The sequence below is a fragment of the Euleptes europaea genome, chromosome 2, assembly GCF_029931775.1.
Source record: "Euleptes europaea isolate rEulEur1 chromosome 2, rEulEur1.hap1, whole genome shotgun sequence".
Taxonomy (NCBI): domain Eukaryota; kingdom Metazoa; phylum Chordata; class Lepidosauria; order Squamata; family Sphaerodactylidae; genus Euleptes; species Euleptes europaea.
In genome coordinates, this window is record NC_079313.1 from 48,135,439 (window position 1) to 48,162,435 (window position 26,997).

General features: G+C 44.0%; 1 protein-coding gene across 1 annotated transcript in view; it reads right to left on the bottom strand.

Moving 5' to 3' along the window:
• Positions 1–25,441, bottom strand: part of RPAP2 (RNA polymerase II associated protein 2) — a 70,868-nt gene extending 45,427 nt beyond the window's left edge. The window contains exons 1-7 of the mRNA XM_056844742.1: positions 25,372–25,441; positions 23,357–23,402; positions 22,590–22,704; positions 21,176–21,274; positions 18,355–18,420; positions 16,999–17,087; positions 2,385–2,420 (exon numbers count right to left, since the gene is read on the bottom strand). Of these exons, the coding sequence (XP_056700720.1) occupies positions 2,385–2,420; positions 16,999–17,087; positions 18,355–18,420; positions 21,176–21,274; positions 22,590–22,704; positions 23,357–23,402; positions 25,372–25,441 (521 nt within the window). The remainder of the gene's footprint in view (positions 1–2,384; positions 2,421–16,998; positions 17,088–18,354; positions 18,421–21,175; positions 21,275–22,589; positions 22,705–23,356; positions 23,403–25,371) is intronic.
• Between the last annotated feature and the right edge of the window lie 1,556 nt (positions 25,442–26,997).

The window sequence follows — 26,997 nt, forward strand, 5'->3', positions numbered from 1 at the left end:
CAAACTGACTGGCCTGTAGTTTCCTGGGTCATCCTTCCTTCTTTTAAAAAAGAAATTGGGATAACGTTCCCCCTCCTCCAATCCTGTGGCACATCTCCCGTCCTCCAAGAGGTCTGGATGGACAGAGGCTCTGCAAGCTCTCTACAAAGTACTTTGAGCACTCTTGGGTGCATCTGGCCCAGGGGATTTGTACTCATCCAGTGCAGCCAGTATATCCAGTAGTATAATATCATGGGGAAAGATCTAGCTGCCATTTTTCCAACTTTACATTATTTTTAGCTTACTGTAGAAGCAACAAACGGCAATTTCATGACCTATTTATTTTTTATTTCTGGAGTCAAAGCAACAAATGTTTGGGCTTTAAATATGGATCTCAGCTGCTAAGATTGTCTTAATTAAAACCAACATGGCATCCATGACCACTATGGTTCACACGGATATGTTTCCTGGCACCCACTTCTTTCGTGCTCAAGAATCTCTTGCCCAAAGCAAAGACCCAATTCTGGTTTTCCTTTATCTCACTGGAGCAGGACAAACTTCAGAACAGCCCAGAGGTATCACAGGGAGCATCCATTCAGAAACAGCTGCCTCCATTATAGGACAACAATTGGGCCTGGAACCTCCCACTATTTTCTGATTGGCCTCAGCCTCCCTTGCAGTTGTTATGTGGTGATGTATGTTTTCCAAAAGCACCCACAGGCTCAACAAGATTTGGACTCCTGATTTAAACCAACGGGTTGAAATTAAATTAAGAGATTTTGGCTAAACATTAGGAAGAACTTCCTGACAGTTAGACAGTGGTTCCTCAGTGGAACAGGCTTCCTCGGGAGGTGGTGGGCTCTTCTTCTGTAGAGATTTTTAAGCAGAGGTTAGATGGCCATCTGACTGCAAGGCTGATTCTATGAACTTAGGCAAATCATGAGAGGGAGGGCAGGAAGGGATGAGTCAGTGCTTGGCTCTTGTGGCTCTTTCCTACATACTCAGGGTGATGCCAATCGCCACTTTGGGGTCAGGAAGGAATTTTTCTCCAGGCCAGATTAGCCAGGGATCCTGGAGGCTTTTTGCTTTCCTCTGGGCATGGAGCAAGGATTTCCTGTGTTGTGCAGGAGATTGGACTAGATTTAATAATATTTCTGACATGATCCATTCCAAAAGGTCAGGATAGGTGAAAGGATATTTAATGTTTGTGTAAATCAGAAATGCACAACCTGCAAGCTTGAACAAAACAACACAAATAAATATTTAGGATTTTGAGAGTCTAAAGTATGTAACCACACAGGAGGGAGCCTGCTGCATCTCCGCATGATTTACTGTTCTGGCAAAGTTCTTTTCAATCAATAGGAACATCCAGAATAGTAAGCCTTACAAAAAAGAGCTGGTGCATCACAGTAGCCAATAAGCACAAGCCTATACAACAGGCTTGGAGTAATTCTGCATAGGAGTCTTCTATATGAGCTGTGATCCAGGAGGTGCATGGATCAAAACTTGCCTCTTCTGGAAACTTACTGGGTGGACTAGGCAAGCCTCTTTCTCTTGGCTCACCATGTGTAATATAGGGCCAATAACTGTCAACTACCTTACCGGGCTGTTGCAAAAGATTACACTAAGGTAATTTATAAAGTGCTCTGAATACTGAAAGCTCTATCTAAATGCTAAGTATTATCATTAGAAACAGAAGTGGCACGAGCTTCACTGCTAAAAGTAAGCCTTTTGGGATGAAGAGCCAAGCATGACTCCAGTTTCAAGGGAGAACAGAAGTGCTATCAGGTATTTGAGAATACTGATTTAACAAACTGTTACATTTGTCAGGAAGGATTAAAAAGAAAATCTCAGTGGTGTAGTTTTTCACCACAATAAGAAAAAAAAACATTTTCATTTTTATTGTACCAAGTGACAAGCAATAACTTTTTTTGAGAGGCATACAAAAAGAAGCCTCTGGAGACCCAAACAAAAGCAGCCATTAAAAACCCACAGACTATAGTTCTAGGCAGAGGGTCACCCCTTCCTTTATATAAATACAAAACCAGTGGGAACTGCTTATTTAATGTATTACCTGAAGATATAAACAAGCTTTCAGCACTTATAATTGGTCCCATTTAATTTCCAAAGGAAGTGATATACAAAAACTGGTACACGGGATCCCAGAACAAACACAGTGTTTGTGTCATGTTTCAACAGGTTCAATTAAGAGTACAAAACTAGGGGCAGCTGTAAATCCTACAGATCAAACACACTTTTCATCATCACAAATGGAAAAAACTAATCAAGGCAAACAAGTCTTTGTGGGTGAAACAAAAACTGCACTTGTAGGGCAGAACAGTAAATCAAAGACTTCTTTCAAACAGATTATGGATACATAAATAAAACAATCATTTTTAACGTACCTTTCTCCTTCCTTTAGTAATTTAATGTCAGGGGGCCTTTAAAAATAAAAAAGGTATTTTAATCCTGCAACAATGTGAAGGTATCAATAACCAAATTTACCACATATGCATACCCAATAAAATTGATTTAAAACTATGCATATAACTGGTGTGTGCCTATTTACACTTTACTGTAACTTCAGACAGCTAGGTGATAGCATACGGGCCTGCCTAAATCTCCAGGACTGGACCTGGCAACCCGGTATGCAAGCGCACTGACTGCTTTCCAGCCGTGCGCCTGCCTCAAACGCTACTGTGCAGTCACGGCGCCGCTCTTTTGAAACTGACACAGCCGCTCTTGCCAGCCCGGGCAACCAGCTACTAGGAACCAGATGCAAAGGGCTGTCTCTTGTGAACCTGAGAGGAGCCATGTTCCTGTAAATCTCTGTTTTAGAAGCAGCCATTTCGCAGAGAGCTGACAGCCACGCACTCAATGCGAGCTGCTCCCCCTCCCAACTTCCTCCGTTGCTCAATGGGTCGTTAGCAGTAATCCTGATATCCAGATGAGTCATCTCTCCTGTCCAGCTGCAGAGACCCCAGGACATTTGCACAGATCGCACCTATTGTTCCTGAATGTAAATCCCATCAGCAGAGAGATTTCTGACCATCTCGGGTTGCGAAAGCCATTGGCATCAGAATAGATTTCCAAATTCTCACTACCCTGACCCGGTAGACAGTGCTTAATCCTTTTTTCACCTTTTGTCACCTGGGAACCTGGGAGGGGTAAAATCCCTCTTCCCGCCCCCAGAAAACAGTATAACTGGGATGCCCCTGGCCCATTCAGGACACCTTAGGTCTTTCCTGGCACCTTTGCCGTTACTCTGTTGGTTTGGTTTCGCGAGCCTTACCACGCTCCCTCCCGCCTTGCTGGTCAAGCCCACGGGAACCCCTACCCCCATCTCGGTCTTCCTTTTCAATCTGTTTGTAGCCTGCGTGAGTTGGACAACACCTCATCTAGATAAGGTAAATATATTGGGTCAACGATATCCTGCCACATTGGCAAATGTCCCTGTACTACTGTCTTTGATTTCCTAGCTTCTTGTATGTCTGTAACGCATCATTTGAATGAGTGAATACATAAACACTGGTTAATTTGGAACTCCTAGTCTCTGTCTTTATTCAAACGTCTCATTAAACGGATTCTGGTATAGTTGAGTGCAAGATCGCTATAAAATACATAGTTACCGATTGCTCAGCTAATTTCCCCAATTAAAGAGCAATTCGGGTAACAGATTACTGGTGGAGGAATGCGGGCACTCCTGCACGTCTGAATACATGCGAGTCGGCACGTGTGTATTTAGCGTGTTGACGTAGGAAAAAGTTTTAGAGACGCTTTGAATTTTGACCAGTTTTTCACAAAAAATCAATTGTCACGTAAAACGACAGTGTGTGTGTGCCTGAGTGTGTGGCTCTAGTGAGCGCTATCTTGTGGGTTGGCTTCTCCCCCCTTCATTCTTTCAGCCCTAAGTCTAGCCGCCAGCTGAGCTATCTTCTCAGCAACGCAAGGAGACTGAAAGGCTTTGCCCTGGGAACCACCTCTCTTCGGAGACTCCCCATTTGAACGGCTGTCTGGGTTGGGTGTTGCAGAGTAGGGTTGCACGTAGACATCTGCACCTACACGTAGGCCAATATAATATTCCCCCCCCCTTGAGAAATCGCTCGAGAGGAAACGATCTCTCCTCTCCTCTCTCACGTCACCCTTACCAGGCTTTGCCTGCTGAATATTATTTCACTCACCCCGGACGCGGAGTGAGGTTATTGGGCGAGTAGAAGCGCCCCCGCATAGGGTTAAAATCACCCAGAAAGACCTAGGACGGAGGAGTGGCCACTCCCGCTAGGCTGGGATACGCAGTTTTCCCTTAGGAGTTCTGCCAGGAGTATCCCCAAGTGGAACGCGCACCAGTCCCTTAGGAGCGTGCCAGGAGCGTTGCCACTAATACAGGGTCCCCAAGTGGAACGTGCACCCGTCCCTTAGGAGTTTGCCAAGAACGTTACCACGACAGAAGGGTTCCCGAGTGGAGCGTGCACCCGTCCCTTAGGAGCGTGCCAGGAGCGATACCGCGACTGAAGGACATTCCTCTGATAAAGGTTGTCCCCATGTGCTGAGACGAGCCCGTCTCCCTTAGGAGCGAGCCTGAACCGTCTCCCACAAGCACCAATCAAATGTGCTGAGAGGAGCCCGTTTCCCTTGGGAAGCGAGCTGGAACCTTCTCCCGTAAGCACAGAAACGCGCTCTCCTTCCTTAGAGGGACAGCCAGGAGCGTTTCCCAGTTTTGAAACCAGCAGTTTCCCTTAGGATATCTGCCAGAAAGTTAGTGCAAGGTCTACCATGACCACACTGGAAAAAGAAAAAAAGCAGGTTCTCCTTAGAGGATCTGCAAGGTAACATCTCCCCTATTAAGGCAGGCTCACCCTCCTTAAAAGGGAATATTAGAGCCAAGTCCCAGCAATGCCTGCTCTCTCTCTAAGTTAAAGTGTAGCTCAGTTTGAATCCTTGAACCCTCCTTCCGTGCTGAGCTGCTAACCCACAGCCAGCGATTTAGAAAATCCAAGGAGCCCTGATTGACTCAAACCCACTTCCTTTGCGGTGAAAATAAAAAGGGCAACTTGTTGCCAAATCCCCGCCATCCTGAAAAACCCACAGGGGGCATTTTAATCCAAAGAGATCAATTCAGGCTCAACCCCCCCTCCTTTTCTCCACTGAGAAGCATTGTTTTTGCCTTACACGGATCAGCCAGAGTGATCCTGCCCTTCCCTGAGCTATAGTTTACCATGGCAGAGAAATCGAACAGTGACCCCAGCCACAACAAATTAAAGAAATGGCTGCCAAAATTGGGTGGGTCCCGTGGTGGTCTTTCGGGGTGCAGTATCGGCAACAGCAACCCAGTTAGATCCCGGGCAACTGGTGCTTTTAGTAAGCGCTGTGAAACCTCTCAACCTAAGTACCAGGAAATGTGTGAGAAATCAGGAACCAGCACACAAGAAAATGAAAAACTAAAATCAGTAGAAAATGAACTAGAAAAAGAGAGGAATGAGTTATCTCATGCTCTCCTCGAAACACAAAAAGAATTAAATCAGGTAAAAGGAGTGCTGATTGCTGCTCTAAGCAGGATCACCTCGCTGCAACAGGAACTAGACCATTCAGGAGCCAAAATTCAGTCTCTCCAGCAGAAGCTTCTGACCCAAGACAAAATTATTAAAAACCTTACTGTCTGCCCCCCCCCCAAAATGACCGGACAGCAGAGGATCACCATTCCCTCAATTGACAAAGGGAACCAGCAGCCTCTTCCCCAACTGAGAAGAGCTCGCTGCAAAGTTACTGACTGACCTACAGCCCCAGGAACACCAGAATGCGAGGCTGAGCTCAAGTAGCTTTGAAAGTACGATCAGACACCATTAAATTCCATGCTAAATGAAAATGCTGTTCCAAGCAGCCCGCTGGAACTAACTTGGGATATTCCAAGCTTCTTGAGTATCCCTCCTTTTCTCCCCCTTGTGTGAGTGAATGCATGTGTGAATGTTTCCCCCCCCCCCTATATTTTGAGTAAGGATTAAGAAGTTCAGACCATGTTCAAAGAAAATGCTGCCTCCCCATCCTAAGGGAGAGCACCCAAGGGAATGGTAAAGTAAAAATCATTTTTGCTCCCTCTGTAGGGAATAGAAGGGCACCAGCACCAGCCCAAGTTTAACCCTTTCTCCGCAGGTTAATAAAGGAAAGCAAGCCTCCTCAGGGAGGACGCTTTATCTCCTGGTCTTTCTAATGTAATGTTGAATATGTGTAAAAAGTAGCCATGATGTGCAGTTGTAATGAAACCTCCCTGGGTCAGAGAAGTCTATCTGGCACAGGAAAAGGATAATTATATAACATGTTTTTTTCCTACAGGAAATAGAGTTGTGTGTGTGGTAAATATGATAAATCGATATTTAGGGTACATGCTTTTGTGAAGATCTGGCCAATCTCACAGAAACATCTGCCTTGGTTCCCCAAAAGTACAATGCGGTTTGCGCAAAATTGGCATGGGGCACCAAATGGAAATATGCAAGGGAGCACGCTCCCCAAGTGCCTGTATGTTTGCAAGTGAAACTAGCATGTGCGTCTGTATGAATGCTTTCCCAAGGTACCTGGGAAAGTAAGAGGAAATTATTTCCATGTGCTCGTAGAATAAATATAAAGTTAATTTTACTGCGCAGTAAAAGTCTCCTCTTTAGTAAATGGTAGTATATTTGTAAATTTAGATTCTGCCTTTTGTAAATATGTGAAAAATGAATAATGAAGGGGAGAACCCCGTGTGCTCTGCCCCTCCCCCACAGCTCCCAGCCACTCTTCATTCGGTTTTATAGCTATTATTGCTGTGTTGGAGAAAATTGAAGGTGAAAGTATGTTGACATGGTGTGAGGAAAAAAAATGTTTAGCATATAATAAATAAAAGGATGGCTAATGCTTTGGGACTGCAGCCCATAAGCAGCGGCCAAAAAGGATTGTATTGTTATAAGAAGGTCAGTGAAGAGTTTTGAAGTGTACATGAATAAGATGGTCTCGAGAGTGGTGACTAAAAATCCTGCAATCCTAAATGATGCAGCAGCTGAATGAGTTCATCCAACATGGTAATAATCTGTAATCCAAGCAATAGGATTCCCCCCCCCATTTTTATTTTTTTTGTTCCTCCAAAATGTTAGGGTTGTTTCCAGGAAAACAGCAACCTGGGCTCTCTAGCCCCCTGAAGCAACCCCCAAGCTCTCATTCTAGTTGCACATTTTGGTTCTTGCCTATCATGGCAGATCCCATTAATGCAGCTCAATGTACATAGTGCACTCTGCACATGCACAGAGATACAGTCCCTTTTGGTAACCCTTTAGTTCTCACCCTTGCTCCTTCCTCAGGAGGAAGCTCTCATGCTTGCTTGCAACTTAAGCTCTGTAAGAACCTTGTGATTTGCTCAGTTTTAGCAAACTCACACCAGGACCTCACTAAACATAAAACCCAGGTGCTCTATTTTTAAAAGATGGATTTTTGCTTTAATTTGGTAAACAGTTTTGAATTTGATTTTTTATGTGGATAACCCCTGAGTATCAAGACTCACCAAAATCTCATTAGGAACAGGGAAAGCCCCATTGCTCTCCCTCCCCTCGCTCGTTAGACAAACTGGAACCCACCCCGGCTTCCAAAGTGCACTCTGCATATGCCCAGTGGTGCCACACAGCCTTCTGGTGCGGGGTACACCTCACGGAAACAATCCTTTCCTCCTCATGCATTCAGAGGAAAGGAGGGGGGGAGAAGATATCCAATCTACTTTTATCTTTGAACTACTGTTATTTTTGAATTTGGAACTCTTTAAAGGAAAGAAATATAATCAATTTTTTTTAATGTTGAAGTCGAGTTGAAGTTTTTACTCGATTTGAAGTTGATTTGAAGTTTTGAATTTGGACCTTTTTTTTTGAAGAGAGAAATATCAGATTTTGAGCTGGGTTCATTTTCTTTTGAATTGTTGTATGATTTTGATCTTTTTTTCCTGTTTTTAAGTTATTTTTGAGAATTTTGAAAAGCCCTGATTTTTGTTTGTTTTAACCTAGCTCCTTCATTCCCTGGTATGCTAACAAGGCTATCTGGGATATGAAGGGGGGGTGGAGAAGCAAACCGCCACTGGAAGGGTCTCTTCCTTCCCCTCTTGTGATCTTGTAATACAATTACCTGGCATTCATTAACAGTCTTGTTTCCTGATCCATGCCAACCAACCAGGAGAACCGGGAAGAAGAGTAACCCCCCACCAATTCTGTTCTGTTTACAGTGTTCAACTTTCTCTCCTTTAAGAAACTTCAATGCTTTATGCATACTACAATGTGTACTGTCTTTGATTATTAATGGCAGCCTGCATAAGGCTGCTCCCTGATCTAACTTGCTCAAACGCCACTTGTCTCTATCATATGAATACCTGCCTGTTTTGTAAGAACTTAATAAACAACCAGGTACTCCCTCCCCTTGGGAAACAAGGGGAAGAGGAACAAAAAGTCTTAATGCTCTATTTTAGCCTTGCAACTCTGCTCTCAGCAGCCACTGCTAGTCATATACATGCCTGCTAGCCCCTTTTTGGCTAAAATTCTCCCTGCAAGGACCCTTCTACCAGAAGAGCTGACTGCATTCAGCTCTCTCCGCCTCAGTGTTTTTGTTTGATTGTTTGCCTTGCCTTAAGGTGCAATGCGAGTGCAAAGCACCCCCCCCCAAGCCATCAATGTGTCTAAGTAATATTGTTAAGTATGCAAGCCTCTACTCCCGAGCACCCGCAACTACTGCTGGAACTCCCTGCTGTATGCTCCTCCTTTGTTCCTCTATGCCACCTCCAGGCAGGAGACTCCTGGTCAGCAACAATCCTGCTGCAAGCCAGCCTGCTGGCAAGGTGCCCCAAAGGTCGCCAAAGGAGGGAGGGTAGTCAACAATGGGCTTGCGAGAATGCACAGGGAAGGGAACAACTAAGAAATCTTTCCTTGCTGACAGGGCATAATTAGAAACTGGATTTCTGCTTTAAAAATAAGTGCATCACCCTCCAGTATAGCCAGGGTTGCATTCAAGTCTGTGCAACCCTAGTATCTATGCGCTAAGGTAACTGGTTCAAGTGGGACCCCGCACTGATATTTATATCCAGGGCTCCCCTTTGCCAACCTCCTGGTCAGACCCGAACATCCCCAAAGAAGATATCTGACAACTGATCCAGCCGCTGCTGCTTCAGGGGCTCTCGCCAAAGAGGGAGAGGGGTGATTTTCATATGTGTATTCTTCAATATGTACAATACAGGCTGCAAGGGCCAGCCCCTTGGAGCCATGATGTCCTGTATGTTTAAGTCTATGAACTCCCCCATATGTTTTATACTATTGTGATCTAACCATCAGAACAAAGTAGTTCCTCCAGCCTAAACCACTGAAAGGTGCAGCCAATTAAGCATCAGATCCTGGTAACACAAGCCTGTTTAACTGTGCTGATTATTTTTCTTGGGTGCTGGGTAAAACGGCAGCTCAGCAAGCTGGAGATTGTCAATCGCACCACCCAACTAGCATATAAGCCGCTCTAAAAGAAAGGGAGGAGGGGAGGAGATGGAACCCTCCATTTCTCCACTTCCCCCCCCTCTCTCTCCCTCTCCTCTCTCTCTCTGGCTCGTCTAGCAATTTTATTATTATTATTGTGGCAAGTAAAAGTGTGTAACACAGATAAGCCACTCAAATGGGAAAAGGGATGAATTAGTTGTAGAAATTTTATTGTGCAAAGGCATAAATATGAATGACTATAATGCCTAGTGCTAAGTGCAGAGGCCTCTCCACCTCCAGCGGCATGCCACGATCAATGCAGGCTGCGCGCGCACACCTAGATGAATTTCATATTGTTGTATGCATTATGAATTGTTCTTAAGGTCAGACAGCCCCCCCCCCAAAAAAAGGGCCCCCCCAGCATTCCAAAGCCCCCTCTAGTTGGGAAGGAGGGAACACTCCCCCTTCCATCAATTCAAGATCTATTCTTTAACATTTAGAGTGGGGTTGTTATCGGCCAAACCCCGGGCACAAAAATTGAAAAGGTTTTTCTCTGAGGTTGGCTCCGCTAGTGGCGTGTCATCACACCCACCGTAAAGGCGGGAACCTCCGTGCAACTACCGATTTCAGGCTGTTGAAGGAGAGACACGCCAATTGCTGGAGCAGAAGAAAGACCCTGGGGAGAGCCAGTGGAGCCTTGCAACGGTGGGGTGTGCGAGCACTCGGGCCATCCTGGTTTTGGGCAGCCCACCCACCAATGCAGGAGGGCTTCCACTGCCACCGCATGGTCTCCTAAAGACACCCACCTTGAGATCACAGGGGGGCCCCTCCCCCGAAAAACAAACATACCCCTGGAAAGCCAGCACCCTTCTCTGTGTCAAAAACCTGCTGCTGTCTCTTTAACGGACAGCACCTGGGCTGAATACCTGTCTGAACACCAGGAGCAGTCAGTTACCCATCAAGCCCCTGGACTCAAAAATTTGCATAAGCCGGACCCTTTGGTGCAGACTGAGTCTGCGCAGTTTTAGCATGAAGTCCCCTCGCCCCCTCCCCTTGGAGCGTACCAAGTCAAGTATAGGAAATGTTGTTGTATATGCTGCTTTGTTTAGTTGGAATTCTATCTTTTACCAGTATAGGAGAGGTCTCCCCCCCGAGAAGGCGATTCCGGCTCCCGTAGAATCGCCCTGTTAGGAAGAGACCTCAAGGTCCTGGTTACATAGTTAGCCCGCTCAGTGGGCTGGCTATCCAAAACCAGAATGGCCCAAATGCAATCCAAAAGACCCACACGGGCCTAGTGGGGAAGGACCGCATTTACTGGTGGGTGTGAGGACATGCCACCAGGGAAAATTAGCTTAGAGCTAATGGATTGCACCTCGGTCTAACTTGGTCCCCTAGCCCCGGTTACCTTCTGCAGACTGTGTCCAGCTAAACCTCTCATCTAGTATTTTTCTCATATGTATAAGAATAGGAAACCAGGAAAGGCCTTACAGACACCTGGATATAGAAATGTTATTGCAAAGGTTTTATTAGGAAATGTGTAAATATATTGTGTACCATAATACCCTGCGCCTTATGCAAATGCCTCTCCTCCCCCAAAATCGCCTCCAACGTGATATCAGTAAAGCGAAGGTCCGCAGCTCGAAAGGCCGCGAGACTAGGAATGATTGACACCTCTCCCTTACGGAGAAATCCGAGAAAGGCCGGCCTTTGCCGATAGGACTGCATCCGGGCCCTTTCCCCCATCTGTTAAGTCTGTTCTTTGACCTTCATAGGCCGGGCTACCCTTTTTGGCTTGCCCCTTTGGAAAAATTGGCTGGGAACAGTCAGGAATTTGATGGCAGTTTCACTATGGTACTCGCAGGAGTGGAACTGTCTGATCTGGCCTTTGCCTTGGAGACCCATGCCAGTTATTGTCGGGCCGGTTTTGGACCACCAGCCCACGGCCAGCACTAGGCCGGCTCAGTAAAGAGTAGAGGCTAGAAAGTCCTCCGGGTCCACGACAGCAGTAGATGCACCCAACATGGCGACCAACTCAAATTTGCAAAATAGCCCGCCCTGAGAAAGTCAAAGACAGACCTAATCCCCCGCACGTGCCCCTACAGGTCTCCAAACGGAGTACCCAATGTGTAGTCGCGCTAGGAGCCCCCACAGGTGCCCCTACCCAGCATGCCAGTATGCCCGCCATTTGCATACGACCGCCTCTCCAACCCTAAGGCTCTAGTTATGCATATATGTTTTACTGCGTGTGGTGTGTATATATTTTGTTTGATCTATCTTTTACCAGAGTATTGAGGCCCTTCCCGAGGAAGCGATTCCAGCCTGACCAAATGGAATCGCTTCGTTAGTCAGAGCCTCGATGGTTCGCCCGGATTAACCCGCACGGCGGGATCATCCGGTCCGAAACCAGAATGGCGCGAGTGTAAGCCAACGAGGTCACCTTTGGTGACCCGCCAGATAGGCGCCACCCCCGAGAGGTACCATAGTAAAGACCGCGCAAGCGCGAGTCTTCATGATTGATGGATGGCTATGGAAGGCGAGGGCATCCACTACAGTAGATCAACCCTAAAAGGATATAGTGGACACAAAACCAGTGCGTAGGAAGGGTCCCGGACAACTAGACCCCTTAATGACAGGCAGAGGTGCCAGAGTAAAATGGTACAGTAATCTTATTGTGCCCCTAGCATGGCCCTACATCTGACCAGAATGCCTTGCAAGGCTGTATGTAAATCACCCCACGCCCCCTTAGCCAGGCCATCCCATACCAACCCCCGAGACAGGCGAGGCCCCGAAGAGTGCTACCGAAGAAGCACGAAGATAGCCGAGCCCAGCCGATTGCCAACGGAAGAGGCAAAGAAGATTTTTTTAGCCCCCCTCTCTTTACCATGGGGAGGAGCGAACTGGAAACCATTGCGTTTATGTGTACCTTCACCCTTCTACTAGGAGGGGAACGAGATTTTCCAGATCCTAAAACGAATGCTTGTAAACCAGCGGTATGTCTTTCTATCTTTGTCTATCTGTAACTTTAAAAAGAGTACAAAGTTTTTCCTTTTTACATCCGGCAGTTTTGCCTAAGGTTTTTTTTCTTTGTATCCTATGTATACTGTTATGACTCAATGTATATGTTTTCAGTTTGTTAGTTTAGCAATGTAAGCTTGAGTTTAGAAAACAATGTTTTATTTTGTACTGTAAGGTGAACCGGATGCTTTGATACATGCAATGCATCCGCCCTGAAATATGCTTGCAAATTTAACAATGCACACTTCTTGAGAGGTTGTCCAACTTCACTAGGCGGCCCCGTTTTTAATCTAAGATTTTAGTATAGGACAAATGGTTCCCAAACCTCCATTGGCCAATGCAACCCGACCCCGGTGTCTCCAATCAAGACTTCAATCAACACGTGTTAGGTGTGCCGCCATTTCAGACGTTGTCTTCAGGCGGCAAGGAGGGGAATTGATAGCATACGGGCCTGCCTAAATCTCCAGGACTGGACCTGGCAACCCGGTATGCAAGCGCACTGACTGCTTTCCAGCCGTGCGCCTGCCTCAAACGCTACTGTGCAGTCACGGCGCCGCTCTTTTGAAACTGACACAGCCGCTCTTGCCAGCCCGGGCAACCAGCTACTAGGAACCAGATGCAAAGGGCTGTCTCTTGTGAACCTGAGAGGAGCCATGTTCCTGTAAATCTCTGTTTTAGAAGCAGCCATTTCGCAGAGAGCTGACAGCCACGCACTCAATGCGAGCTGCTCCCCCTCCCAACTTCCTCCGTTGCTCAATGGGTCGTTAGCAGTAATCCTGATATCCAGATGAGTCATCTCTCCTGTCCAGCTGCAGAGACCCCAGGACATTTGCACAGATCGCACCTATTGTTCCTGAATGTAAATCCCATCAGCAGAGAGATTTCTGACCATCTCGGGTTGCGAAAGCCATTGGCATCAGAATAGATTTCCAAATTGTCACTACCCTGACACGGTAGACAGTGCTTAATCCTTTTTTCACCTTTTGTCACCTGGGAACCTGGGAGGGGTAAAATCCCTCTTCCCGCCCCCAGAAAACAGTATAACTGGGATGCCCCTGGCCCATTCAGGACACCTTAGGTCTTTCCTGGCACCTTTGCCGTTACTCTGTTGGTTTGGTTTCGCGAGCCTTACCACGCTCCCTCCCGCCTTGCTGGTCAAGCCCACGGGAACCCCTACCCCCATCTCGGTCTTCCTTTTCAATCTGTTTGTAGCCTGCGTGAGTTGGACAACACCTCATCTAGATAAGGTAAATATATTGGGTCAACGATATCCTGCCACATTGGCAAATGTCCCTGTACTACTGTCTTTGATTTCCTAGCTTCTTGTATGTCTGTAACGCATCATTTGAATGAGTGAATACATAAACACTGGTTAATTTGGAACTCCTAGTCTCTGTCTTTATTCAAACGTCTCATTAAACGGATTCTGGTATAGTTGAGTGCGAGATCGCTATAAAAATACATAGTTACCGATTGCTCAGCTAATTTCCCCAATTAAAGAGCAATTCGGGTAACATAGGCTATAAATTCTCTACAAATATCCCTTACGAAAGAGCTCAAGAATATTTCTGCATTGATTCAAGTTACTTGTCTCAGGTCTGCTGAAAAGTGGATTGGATGCGGTCCTGTTACACACTGGAGTTGCCTCCAAGAGACTAAACAATACAGTCAACATGCTAGTAAAATGTTTTGAAATGTTTTAAAATTTTATTTAAAGCTGTTTCATAAGAATAAATAATTTGCTCCAAAATAATTTGCACAGCCTGTTGTTTTTAAATTAAATTTCATGCATTTACCATTGCTGAAAATTCTTACAAAGGTTTAAGATAATTCTCTCAGGACCTTCCACCAGTTGTGGTTTATCAATGAAGCTCCACACATGCAAGTAGCCTTTGGACAGCCAAGCCAAGGGAAAGCACTACCCCATGTACTTGAGAAGCTTCATGTGCCATAAGAAGCTAAAGAATCTAGGCCAGGGGTTCCAATGTGGTGCCTCTGGGTGTCATGGTGCCCATTGACACTTTACCTGGTGTCCAGCAAGTGTTTCCAGACAGGCCAGGTGGGCTTGTGCCCAGAAGGGTTTCTGATTCACCACTGGAGAAACGATTGGCTGTGCAGAATAAAATAATGTTGCTTCGGCAGCAGATGCCACCACAGTGTTGGTTTTATTCTCTCTCTTCTTTCCCAGTGTATTTTTAAATTACCCTCTTCTCCACTGCACTTGGACTTCCTCTGGGTTAATAGTTGTATCCACCTTCTACGGCAGCCATTTTGTGGTTCAGCCCACCACCATGTCAGAATTTCCAAGGTGCTTACTGGCTCAAAAATGTTGAGGACCTAGGCTATGAAAGGAGTTTTGACTTTTCTGCATCTGGAATCAAAGAGCTACCTTTCACCTCCATAGCTCAGCACAAAGGAAGGTACCCTGTGACAACTAGATGAATATGGTTGGAGAACACAGGATACAGTAACTGGCAGAAGCTAAGCAAGACTGGATCTGCTCAGTACCTGGATGAGAGATTGCCTAGGAACTCCATGTGTGGTGCCTTACGTTCCAGGATGGAAGGTAGATTACCAATATAATGTTAAAAAGCAATACTTACAGCCTCCACCTAGCATGGATGAAGATGTGCATTTCTATGCATCTCTTGATGCAACCAAGAATGTGTAGCCTAAGACAGGATGTGAGGTTGCCAAACAAAGTTTTTTGTGCAGACATGGTAAGTCTTGCTCTCACATGAAGACCATCTGTTTAATATTGGGGTATCATTAGAAAAAATAGCTGCCATTTAGATTTTCCGCTTCATGCACCAAAATGACACAGGCCATTGCTGCCTTCAGGTCACCAGTCATGAGCAAAAAACCTTGCTGCGCAAAACTATTACTGGTATGGGACCTTTATTCTTTAAGTAGACCTTTGGGGACGCACTGATTTTAAAAATTTTATCTTTTGCAATGCCCTTATCATTACAGAAGCAGGCAGAGTACGTCTTCAATATCTGTATTTTAAACAGAAAAATAAAATAAAACACACACACACCCCCAAAAAAACCCTGGTGGTACACTTTCAAATTACTCAGTAGTCTCAGAGGTTTTTCCACAAACAAATGTGGCTTGAAAGTTCTGATCACACATTTGTTATTTGAGTTCCAAACATTTATATTTCTGAAAAAATAATGATTTCTGATTTCATAACAGGATTCTGCCTGTGATGCAACAATTCCCTTATATACCATTCAAATTCTGTCTGACCTTTCTTTTTTTAGATTATAGTGAAATAGTGACAACCAGTGGCTACTTGACAAATTGCAAGTTGCAATTCTAGTCAAATACATCTAATTGCCAAACAATGACAGAAAACAGGAACTGTATTTCCTAGGCTGTATTTCCCATATTTGCCCTGACCTGGATGGCCCAGGCTAGCCTGATCTCATCAGATCTCAGAAGCTAAGCAGGGTCAGCCCTGGTTAGTATTTGGATGGGGGACCACCAAGGAATACCAGGGTTGCTGTGCAGAGGAAGGCACTGGCAAACCACCTCTGATAGTCTCTTGCCATGAAAACCCCAAAAGGGGTCGCCATAAGTCGGCTGCGACTTGATGGCACTTTACACACACACACACATTTCCCATATTTATTTATATAGACTTATATTTATAGCCCCAGCCCTCCCCCTGCACAGCAGGACTCAAGCTGGATGTCAGCCACAAACTACACAATTCTCTCCCTGGAGCAAATATTCTACCTTCCCATCTTTATGGGTAGTTAAAACTGTTTGTCAGTACTGATGTTAATCGTGATTCAGCATCTGAAATGCACTTTAAACCACAGTTCCTGGTCAGCCCTTAACAGCAGCTAACATCAACGTTGAACTGCTGCATATTTCTAAGGCTGCTTCCTGATTTGTGACCCAGTGTCAGGTTTATACCAGTTCCTCAGCCAGAGCCCCAAAATACAGCTATCAATAGTTGCATCTCTGCAGCAGGACTGACATCTTTTCTGAAGCAAATATTCCAGATTATTCTTGTTGCAAGTCTGTTCAACTATATGCTAGTTTTAATTTCATATGCTTTGCTACCATGCCAGCTTCAGAATCTCCAGCTCCACCATAACCGTTTTTCCATGCTGCATCTTAATCTACTGCAACCAAAGTAAAATAAAAAGCATAAACCCTGCCAACCACAGAATCCAGTTGATCAGTTGCTTATGTGAAGCTGTAATAAAGTGAACACAGGAAAAACACCACAGTAGTCTAAGAAAAGGCAGTTATGACAGACAGGATTTCTATATATGCTCTTTGTCAAGCAATGCATTTTGTACTATTAGATGGCCGATCAGATAGATGGCCATCAATTCAGAGATGGTCAGCATAACCAGTTATTTCATTGTGATGGTAAAGGCCACATCCTTTGGCAAACAATACACCTTCAAATATAGGACAATTAAAAAAAATACAGCCTGCTCCTGCACTTTTGTTCGTTCCTTCCATCGATTCCCAAGAAAAGGGTTTACACAGTCAGAAATTGCATTGTTAGTTATCCAGTTACCTTTCTTCTTCTCGTAGCCACACCGGGGTTTTGGAAATCTGACCTTCAAAGTATTTTGATGCCCTGTAACAAAAGTTGCTGCAAAAACACTGCAAATAGAAAAAAGAACAAAGTATATTTTCCTTACAAAGCAGATTATCAATGTGTTGCAAGATTCAACAGATCTGTTAGCTTGGATCAATGAATTAAAGACAGATTCACAAAGCTTTATATTTCAGTTAAAGAGTGGAGTAAGTAATCAAGAACAGGAAAGACAGGCTCTTTTGTATACTAGTGCTGAAGTTAACTTGGACAACTACTCTGGGACCCACATATGAGATGGACTGGCTCTCCTCACATGAACTCACTTGCTAATTAAGATCAAGGCAGCAGGTAGTTTAGAAACTGACTATTTCCAAAGGAGAGCAAGAATGCTGCTTCTTAACATTTTCACAGGGGAAGCATGCCATGATTTTTCAGCCAGCTTTTAACTGGATGTTTTTGTGCACCTACTAAGGTTATGTTTTATGGGCTTTTCCATTGCCCCCCCCCCACACTTTTGCATTTTATGGGAGGCATTACTAGGGTTTTTATTGTTCATTTTTATTGATTTATGCACACTGCTTAAACATAAGAAAGGTAGTGCTGACATTTTTAAATAAATAAGCACACAAAATGCTGCACCTTGGGGTTGACCGAGGTGTGATTTTTCCAGTGCAGGCTGCATCATTTCAATTTCACTTTGGGGATATATTAAAATCTCACCTAAGTATTGAAAAATTTACTACATCACAGAGAAAGGGTTGACAGTTATCTCTTTAGTTTGATAAATTCTGATTTTTTCCCCCAGACAAACGTTTTCCTGAGTGAAGCAGAAAACCCGCATAGATTTTGGCATGTGGCACAGACTCTGGAACCCTTAGAAATCCAGTTTTTCAAGCAAACCTGTGTGAAGGGCTGAAAACCTGAAATGATGCCTAATTCAACTTACTCTGGGAGATTTTTCTAGTTCACAGATGGCTCTAATCTGACCCAAGATCGTATTTTCCGTAGATTTGGGTTTGTTGGGTGGAGCTTATAAATTCTGTGCCACGTAGCCAAAGCACAGTGAAGTAAATAAATTCCACAGAAAACACCAACCTTGCTTAGAGGTTGGTTGTGTGAAGGTCTATAAACTACTGGGTGTGAAGAAGGGATCTTCCTTCACTGCACTGAAAGAAGACACTGGAGCTGAAGCAGCCGACGAAAGCCAGAAAGAACAATATGGCCAGAATACCCTGCATCTGGCTAATATTTCAGCCTCGGTGGCCCTGGACTGACTTTTTTGTAAATGGCACCAATGTAGTAAACAGATTCAGGAACAGTATTTCAGCTTACCTTTCGTTCACTGATATCATAAACTTTGTTGGTTTTTGTTGAAATTTTGTACTTTTGATTTGATACCTTAAAATAAACATATTTTGGCAAGTTAGTAAATGACAGCTTTCCCAGGCTTGTTCTGTGAAATAATGCTCTATATTTGGGTTTGCTGATCAAACTGCAATAATATCCTTAATCACGCTTCTCAAATGAATGGAAATTCTGAGAACGTTCATTAAAATCCCAAAGATGATAGCTTGTGTTTAAAGACACAACAATTTCCTCCATGTTACATTTATTTATTATTTTTAATCATGAACCCATATCTGCAGACTAGACTCTTCATCTGTGCATTTCTATACCCGGCCTGTTCTTTACCAATTTACCGTGCCATCCTAAGAACACTTTCCTAGGAGTAAGCCGCATTAAACACACCTGTGTAGGATTCTAAGTAGACCAGTTTAGCATGGCTCTCTAGAACTAACTATGCAACAGAAGCATAAGCAACTGATGACCGAGGTGGTGATTTCTGTCTCCCCAGTTTTATGGTAGCACCATGAAAAAGAATGAGGAGCAGTTGGGGCTTCTGTAAGAACTGTAGCCCGGGCTCTGGTCACTGATATCCAGGAATGAGCCTGTGGACACTGTGTATTTGGATTTCCAAAAGGCTTTTGACAAAGTCCCCCACCAAAGACTGCTAAGCAAACTTCATAGTCATGGGATAAGAGGAAAGTCCTCTTATGGATTGAGAGCTGGCTGAAAAATAGGAAGCAGAGAGTAGAAATCAATGGTCAGTTCTCCCAATGGTGGGATGTGAGCAGTGGGGTCCCTCAGGGATCTGTTCATCAGTGACCTGGAGTTGGGGTTGAACAGCGAAGTAGCCAAGTTTGCAGATGACACCAAATTATTTAAGGTGGTTAAAACAAAATTGGACTGTGAAGAGCTCCAAAAGGATCTCTACAAACTGGAAGAATGGGCATTAAAATGACAAATGAGATTCAATGTGAGCAAGTGTAAAGTGATGCATATTGGGGCAAAAAATCCCAACTTCACATATACACTGATAGGATCTGTACTGGCAGTGACAGACCAAGAAAGGGATCTTGGGGTGGTAGTGGATAGCTAGATGAAGATGTCAATCCAGTGTGCGGCTGCTGTAAAAAAAGGAAATTCCATGCTGGTCATAATTGATGAGGAATTGAGAATAAAACTGCTGATATCATACTGCCCTTGTACAAATCTATGGTGAGACCATACTTGGAATACTGTGTACAGTTCTGGTCACCACACCTAAAAAAGGATATTACAGAGCTTGAGAAGGTGCAGAAAAGAGCAACCAAAATGATTAGGGGACTAGAGCAACTGCCCTATGAGGAGCGGTTAAAACACTTAGGGCTGTTTAGCTGGGAAAGAAGATGGCTGAGGGAAGACATGATAGAGGTCTATAAAATCATGCATGGTTTGGAGAGAGTGGACAGGGAGAAGTTTTTCTCCCTCTCCCATAATACTAAAACGCGGGGTCATCTGCCGAAGCTGGAGGGTGAGATTCAAAACAGATAAAAGGAAGTATTTTTTCACACAACACATAGTTAAATTGTGGAACTCCTTGCCCCCAAATGTGGTGATGGCTGCCAACTTAGAAGGCTTTAAGAGGGGAGTGGACATGTTCATGGAGGAAAAGGGTATTCTACTAGTTAAAATGGATACTAGTCATGATGCATGCCTATTCTCTCCAGGATCAGAGGAGCATGTCTATTATCTTAGGTGCTGTGGAACACAGGCAGGATGGTGCTGCTGCGGTAGCCTTGTTTGGGGGCTTCCTAGAGGCACCTGGTTGGCCACTGTGTGAACAGACTGCTGGACGTGATGGGCCTTGGTCTGATCCAGCAGGGCTTTTCTTATGTTCTTATTGTCTGCATAATTGCCTTCTACATAGTGGTTGGAAGTTACCCTCCAGATTCATTGCAGCCATTAAGGAGTTACAGTCACGGCATAAAGGATGAGTTGGGGATTCTACAGCTGTTTCCTCTCCAGTACCCCAGCAGCACAGCAGAAGGAGTGGCTTGGGCTAAAGGAGACCTCTCCCCATTTTCTTGTCTTTACTCTTATGTATTCTTTAGAATTCTCATCATTTTGAACTACTTTAAAAACTGTGTAAATTGCCTCAGGTGCCAATGTTAGTACAAAGGCAAGGTACAAATGCTGTATTTAAATAGTGTTCTGTGGATGCTTGATTCTCTGCATTTGCGTGTAGGTGAGTTTTTCAACACAAGCATTTAACACAAACTTCAGAGCATACTATAAGCCAGCAAATCAAAGGCATTTGGTCTGATACAGAAGTCAATGTCATGGATCCATTGCAGCAGGTTACAGTGAACCTGCACAAACTGCAGGTCTGAATCTCAGGTGCTTTAGCCAAAATGCATAGTGGCAGCATGGAAGGATGACCAAAAATAATACAGAAACCACTCAAAAGGTTGGATCCCATGGAATATATACAGTCACACAAGGGCTCTCGTGCAAATGGAAACACAAGGAAGTGATAATAAGTAGCTTTTGGACTATGTTAACTTGACTGTATCCCATCTTGTGTTTACACTTTTACGAAGTATAGAGTAAGGTATATCTCAGCATAACCACCACCACCCGGATAATGATATTTGATCAATCATACTGCTCATCGCAACTGCACGGTAATGACGACCTTTTGATTTTTGTACACAACAACCCTGATCAGAAATGAAAAATCTTTGCTTGATCTTCCAGTAGCTCTTGCACAATAGGAACTGAGCAAAGTTTTACTTAACAATTGAATGGTGGGTCAAACATTCAGACTTACATTTTCTAGCCTCTTTCGACATATAGGGTAGCCACATAACTTGATGATAAATCGTTCTTCCACAACATCATTATAGTGGGAAGGTGTTATACATTTCCCCTGAAATTATACAACAGAGTTATTTCTGTAAAACCTTCTCAAAACCAGGCAGTACATGTAATGGTTAAAATTCAGAATTGAAAGGGGAGATTTAGAAAAAAAATTAAAGTATAAACACATAAAAAGGAACAAGAACAGCAAATGATGAAATAGGAAGAATATCTTTTTAAAACATTTTGTATTTAAAAAAATGAAAACAAAGTCTTGCCATCTGCTTTTCCTTGATAATAACAGATATTCGAGAGACAATTTAAGGTATTTTACATAATGATGCATTTTTCCCAGCTGCCATCATTCTTCATGCTTATATTAACGACTATTTAAGTTGTCAAAAGTTATTTGCTGTAATGACGAAAGTGGCATGAAAAAGAACTTCTAAGTTGTGTCCTATTTCTGTTAGAACTTTTTAAGATCTAGAAAAGATTATTGGCCTGATGTAAAAATAGTAGTATAAACATTTTAAATATACCTTCAAACATAGAATATAGCTTAAATAAGGCAAATTGTATCTTTTGTTAGTCACAGCTTTGCTGTCTTCTCCTTGATGTGCAACATACTTCATGAATATTGAAATCAAAGGGACTTAAGTCACAGGCTCACAATTTGTCCCTTTGATTTCAAATGGCAATTAAGCATGACCAAGACTACAATCCTAGGTATTTCTATTCACAATACATTCCACTTTACTCAATGGGGCTTATTGCCAGGAAAGTGTGCATAGGCTTGTAGCCTAACACTCTTTGGATCAGGGCCATTAGCTGTATAATACACTAAGACATGTTGTCAAAATCTTAAGTATTTTCCTGAAAAGGGTATGGGAGACCCACTCTGCCCTGAAGGTTACAGGGTAATAATAATAATATCCTGCCCTCCTCAGCAAGTCGGGCTCAAGGTGGCTTACAACAGAATAAAAATATAATTCAACAACAATTAAACTTTCTAATAGCACTGAATAACTCTCTCCAAATCCATGGCACCATATTAAATCCCTACAGGAGAGTTGTTTAAATGCCGACCTCTGTTTAACTTGGTGTTGTACCTCAAGGGGGAAGGAATGAACAACCAAAATTAATACTAAGGGAAACAGCATGGGGGGAGGCAAGAATTAATCAACAAAACAGGGAAAAGAAGGGGGAAGGGAAAAACCTTGGGCCAGTCATTTTCACAGCGTAACAGACCTCACAGGTTTGTTGTGAGGATAAAATGGAGGAAGAGGGAACTACGTATGCCCTCTTTAGCTCCTTGGAGAAAGGGTAAGATAAAAATGTACCAAATAAATAAAACAAATGTATACTAGTATAAAAGGAGAACATACACAATCCACAAAGAACTCATCTGTAATGTCTTCTTCCAACAGACGTTCAACAATACGCAAGGCTTTTCTCTCATATTCAATCTTCTTTCTAATAGCAGCCTCGAGTGCTGCTTTCCTACAAGAGAACAAATGTTTGTCTGTGTGGGCAATACTTTGAAACCATGGTTTATGTTAAACATATATTAGGTTCCAAACCATGACTTGTCACTTTTAGATGCATCCTTAAAACCATGGTTTACACACCGTGCTCCCTTCCCCACCTCAGTACAGAAACCCAAGGATCCTACCCCAAAGTGATCACTTTTACCAGATTGCTGGCAAGTTTTCATGAGATAAATATAAGGCCAAGGCCGATGCTGTAAAATATGGTAAAAATATGTATATATTTAAAATTCCCTACGCGTTTTGCCAAAGAGGCTTCTTCAGGAGAACCTGTTAGCCTTGCAATGATTTTGCCCCCAAAAAAAGAAAAAGAAAAAAGATTTCCCTGAAAAAGCCTCTTGGCAAAACACGGGAGGAAATTTGGGAATTTTAACTGAGTAATAAAATATATTTTTACCTTATTTTGCACCATCAGCCTTGGCCTTACTTTTTATTTGTGATTGATGTGGCCCTTTTATTTCTCCTTTCATAACACATGTAGGTCTATTACTATCGGTTAAAAAAATGTGGATGTGAAAAAACTGCCTTATAGGAGACCTTTCAGCTCATCTACAAATAAACATCCCTTTCAAAAGAGTACTGAATTGCCCCTAAATATATCATACCTGTGTGTAGCATCTTCAATCTTCAAAAACTTGGTCTGTTTATTTCCTGGTTTTAAAAAAAATGCATAAAAACAACACATAACCAAATGATTAACTCCATATAAGGTACGGAGAATATAAGCTGTATCGTACACTTTGGCTGTTACCGCACTAGGTATTCCCAGCAATGTATCAAGAGTTTGGAAATGTTATAAAAAACATTGCTTTAAAAGGGTTTTTGGATACTACGGCTAAAAAATTGTTGGGGCCAAACAAAGGGACCAAACAAAGTACGAACATATTTTTTATAACAGTTTCAAACTCTTAATACATCGGTGGGAATACATAGAAAGTGTGAACAGTATTTTTTATAACATTTCCAAACTCTTAAAACATTGCTGGGAATACCTAGAGCGGTAGCAGCCAACTTCTAGGATGACCTTTAATAGTCTTCTCCAAAGAAGCACTTTAAACACATTTTGTGATATAAGCACTGGCACCTCTAACATTACCCTAAGAAGATGCTATTATTCAGATAATTTAGGAATAGAAGATTAGGCTGCACACATGGCTGGGAATGAAGTGCCACCTCTATTCAAATACTGAAGCATGTTCGATGTACTGCTTTCTACATGGCAAAGGTAAACTTTTGTGTAAGTATGACTGGCTGATGGCTATCAACTTTCAGACTGAACTTTCATCAGGTATAAACACATCCTTCTTGCCCATCGTTCCTACAAAACAAGGCTCCAAGGCCAGGCATAGGCGGCACAGTCCTGTCGATTAGGAGAAAGATGGGATACAAATCTTAAACAAATAAATACACACAGTGCAGATTAAGACACTAAGAACATTTTAATGCACACATCTGGCCACTTCAATAATTACTGAAAGATGAGTTTTACACTTCTGTTTGCATGAATGCTATGGGCAGCTAAACCACATTAGCAATATTATTTGCACACAGGGATTGCAGCTAGTCTATATAAAGAGCGCTACTCTGGGCACTGTCGAAATAAACAAGACTTATACACCCGACCGGACCAATTCACTCACTGGTACGGTTGCCAACTTTATTACTACTGCTGCTCCTGTGACAGCCCCCTTAAGGAACACAAATTAAACTGGGGTTATGAAAGCCTGGCTGTCCCTATAACATTTACTTCTGAGTAAAAATGCACAAAAGTAATGACTACAGGAGAATTACACAACTTTAAGGCTGACAATGAGGAAAGTGAAATTGTTCAAGACTTTCTATTCCTTGGCTCCACCATCAACCAAAAGGGAGACTGCAGCCAAGAAATCAGAAGGAGATTGAGACTGGGAAGGGCAGCCATGAAGGAGCTAGAAAAGATTTTGAAGTGTAAGGATGTGTCACTGGCCACCAAGACTAGATTAATTCACGCCATCGTATTCCCTATTACTATGTATGGGTGTGAAAGCTGGACAGTGAAGCAAGCTGACAGGAAGAAAATAGATTCCTTTGGAATGTGGTGTTGGAGGAGAGTGTTAACGGATTCCGTGGACTGCCAAAAAAACCAAAAACAAATCAGTAGGTTATAGATCAAATCAAGCCTGAACTGACCCTAGAAGCTAAAATGACTAAACTGAGGCTATTGTATTTTAGTCGCGTCATGAGACGACAAGAGTCACTGGAAAAGACAGTCATGCTAGGAAAAGTTGAGGGCAGCAGGAAAGGAGGAAGACCCCACAAGAGATGGACGGACTCAATAAAGGAAGCCCCAGCCCTCAATTTGCAAGATCTGAGCAAGGCTGTCAAAGACAGGACATTTTGGAGGACTTTCATTCCTAGGGTCGCCATGAGTCGGAAGCGACTTGACGGCACTTCACACACACACAGAGATGCACAGGAGCAGGCCAACCAGCGGAACCCGAAGACTCTAGAAACCAGGGCTACAAACCGACCCACGCTGCTTTAGATCAAACCCCACAACACAAAAACGGGACGGAGAGTGTTACTGTCCGAGCCTGGCCCCTCGGGGACGGCGGTTCGCTACACCCACTCACCCACTCACCTGAGCGCCTGCGGTGGCTTCGGCCCTTGGCGGCGGCGGCGGCGGCGCCTTGCGGCTTCTCCTCCGCCATCCTCGCCGGCCTCCTCCCCTCTGACCTCTCACGCGCCGCGGCTGGCGAGGAGGCGGAGCTCGGGAAGCCGGGAGAGTGGCAGGAGGAGGCTGCGGAGGGAGCCAATGGGGGAGCCCGGCCGGAGCGGAAGCCTTTCCTGAGGTCAACGGCGCTGAGAGACGCGACGGGCAGCTTCGGTGACGCCGCTGAAGTGCGCCGCGCGGGGAAGGCGGGGGAGGCGGGCTCGCGGCAGCCTCCTGCCTGGTGACTCGGCAGCCGGCCGTCTTCTGAGGTCAGCGTGTGTGGCCTGCCTAAGGTACAGCTTCGTTGGGAGTTTTTTTTTGTAGCGGGATTCCGTCTCTGCTGAGCCGGAGGCCAGATCTCGCGCAGGCCAGTGGGATTTCCTCCTGTGTCAACGGGCGTAGGGTTATTTGCAGGGATTGCTGAGCACGCAATCTAATGTGACAGTACCCCAGAGATCTCCCGGCAATAATTGGCTTCCAGACTGCCAGGGAAGGAATCTCTGCCTAGCCACAAGCCTCCTCTGTGCAATGGGTCACTGGGCTAAGAGTCCTGGAGTGTCAGAGTGAACGATCAACAATGATAGGAGAAACTGGGTGAAACTGCAACTGTGCTGAGTCGCCTTTGTAATACAGTCAGATATGCACAACTTGTTGGTGTATCGTCATAACTTGAATTTGGATCAATCTCTCTTCCCCAGTATAATCGGGACTCAGAGATTTCTGCCCATGAGGGCCTCTGAGTCAGCAGCTGCAAATAAACTGTTTTCTTGATCAGGATCTTGGGCCTCCCTCTCCCCCGCGAACCCTTGTTTTACTGCAACCCTGATTCCAGAACCCAAGGTTGAGACTTTCTTAGAACAAGTGAACGAAAGGAAGAAAAATAGACGGGAGTCCGTTGACACCTTAAAAACGAACACAATTGTGCGGCAGCATAAACTTTTTGTGAATTAGAGCCCGTTTCTTTGTATCTGATGCTGTTTCTTATGTCTGATTTGTGATTTTCTCGTGCAGACATCAACAGGTTTGTCCAATGTAGACAGTAGAAGGACATTTATAAATGATTTGGGTGAAGGAATAGAGGGGATGCTTGTTAAATTTGCAGATGATACTAAATTGGGAGGGGTAGCAAATACGATAGAAGACAGAGCCAAGATGCAGGATGATCTTGACAGGCTGGAGAAGTGGGCTAGAACTAATAAAAATGCACTTCAACAAAGACAAATGTAAAGTTCTGCATTTAGGTAGGAAACATCAAATGCATAAATTATAGGATGGGGGAGACTTGTCTGAGCAGTAGTGTGTGTGAAAAGGATCTTGGGGTCTTAGTAGACCAAACACTGAGCATGAGTCAGCAGTGTGATGTGGTAACTAAAAAGGCAAATGCAGTCTTGGGCTGCATCAACACAAGTATAGTGTCCAGATCACGTGAAGTGATGGTATCGCTTTACTCTGCTCTGGTTAGATCTCAACTAGAGTACTGTGTTCAGTTTTGGGCACCACAATTTCAGAAGGATGTAGACAGCTGAAACGTGTCCAGAGGAGGGCAACAAAGAT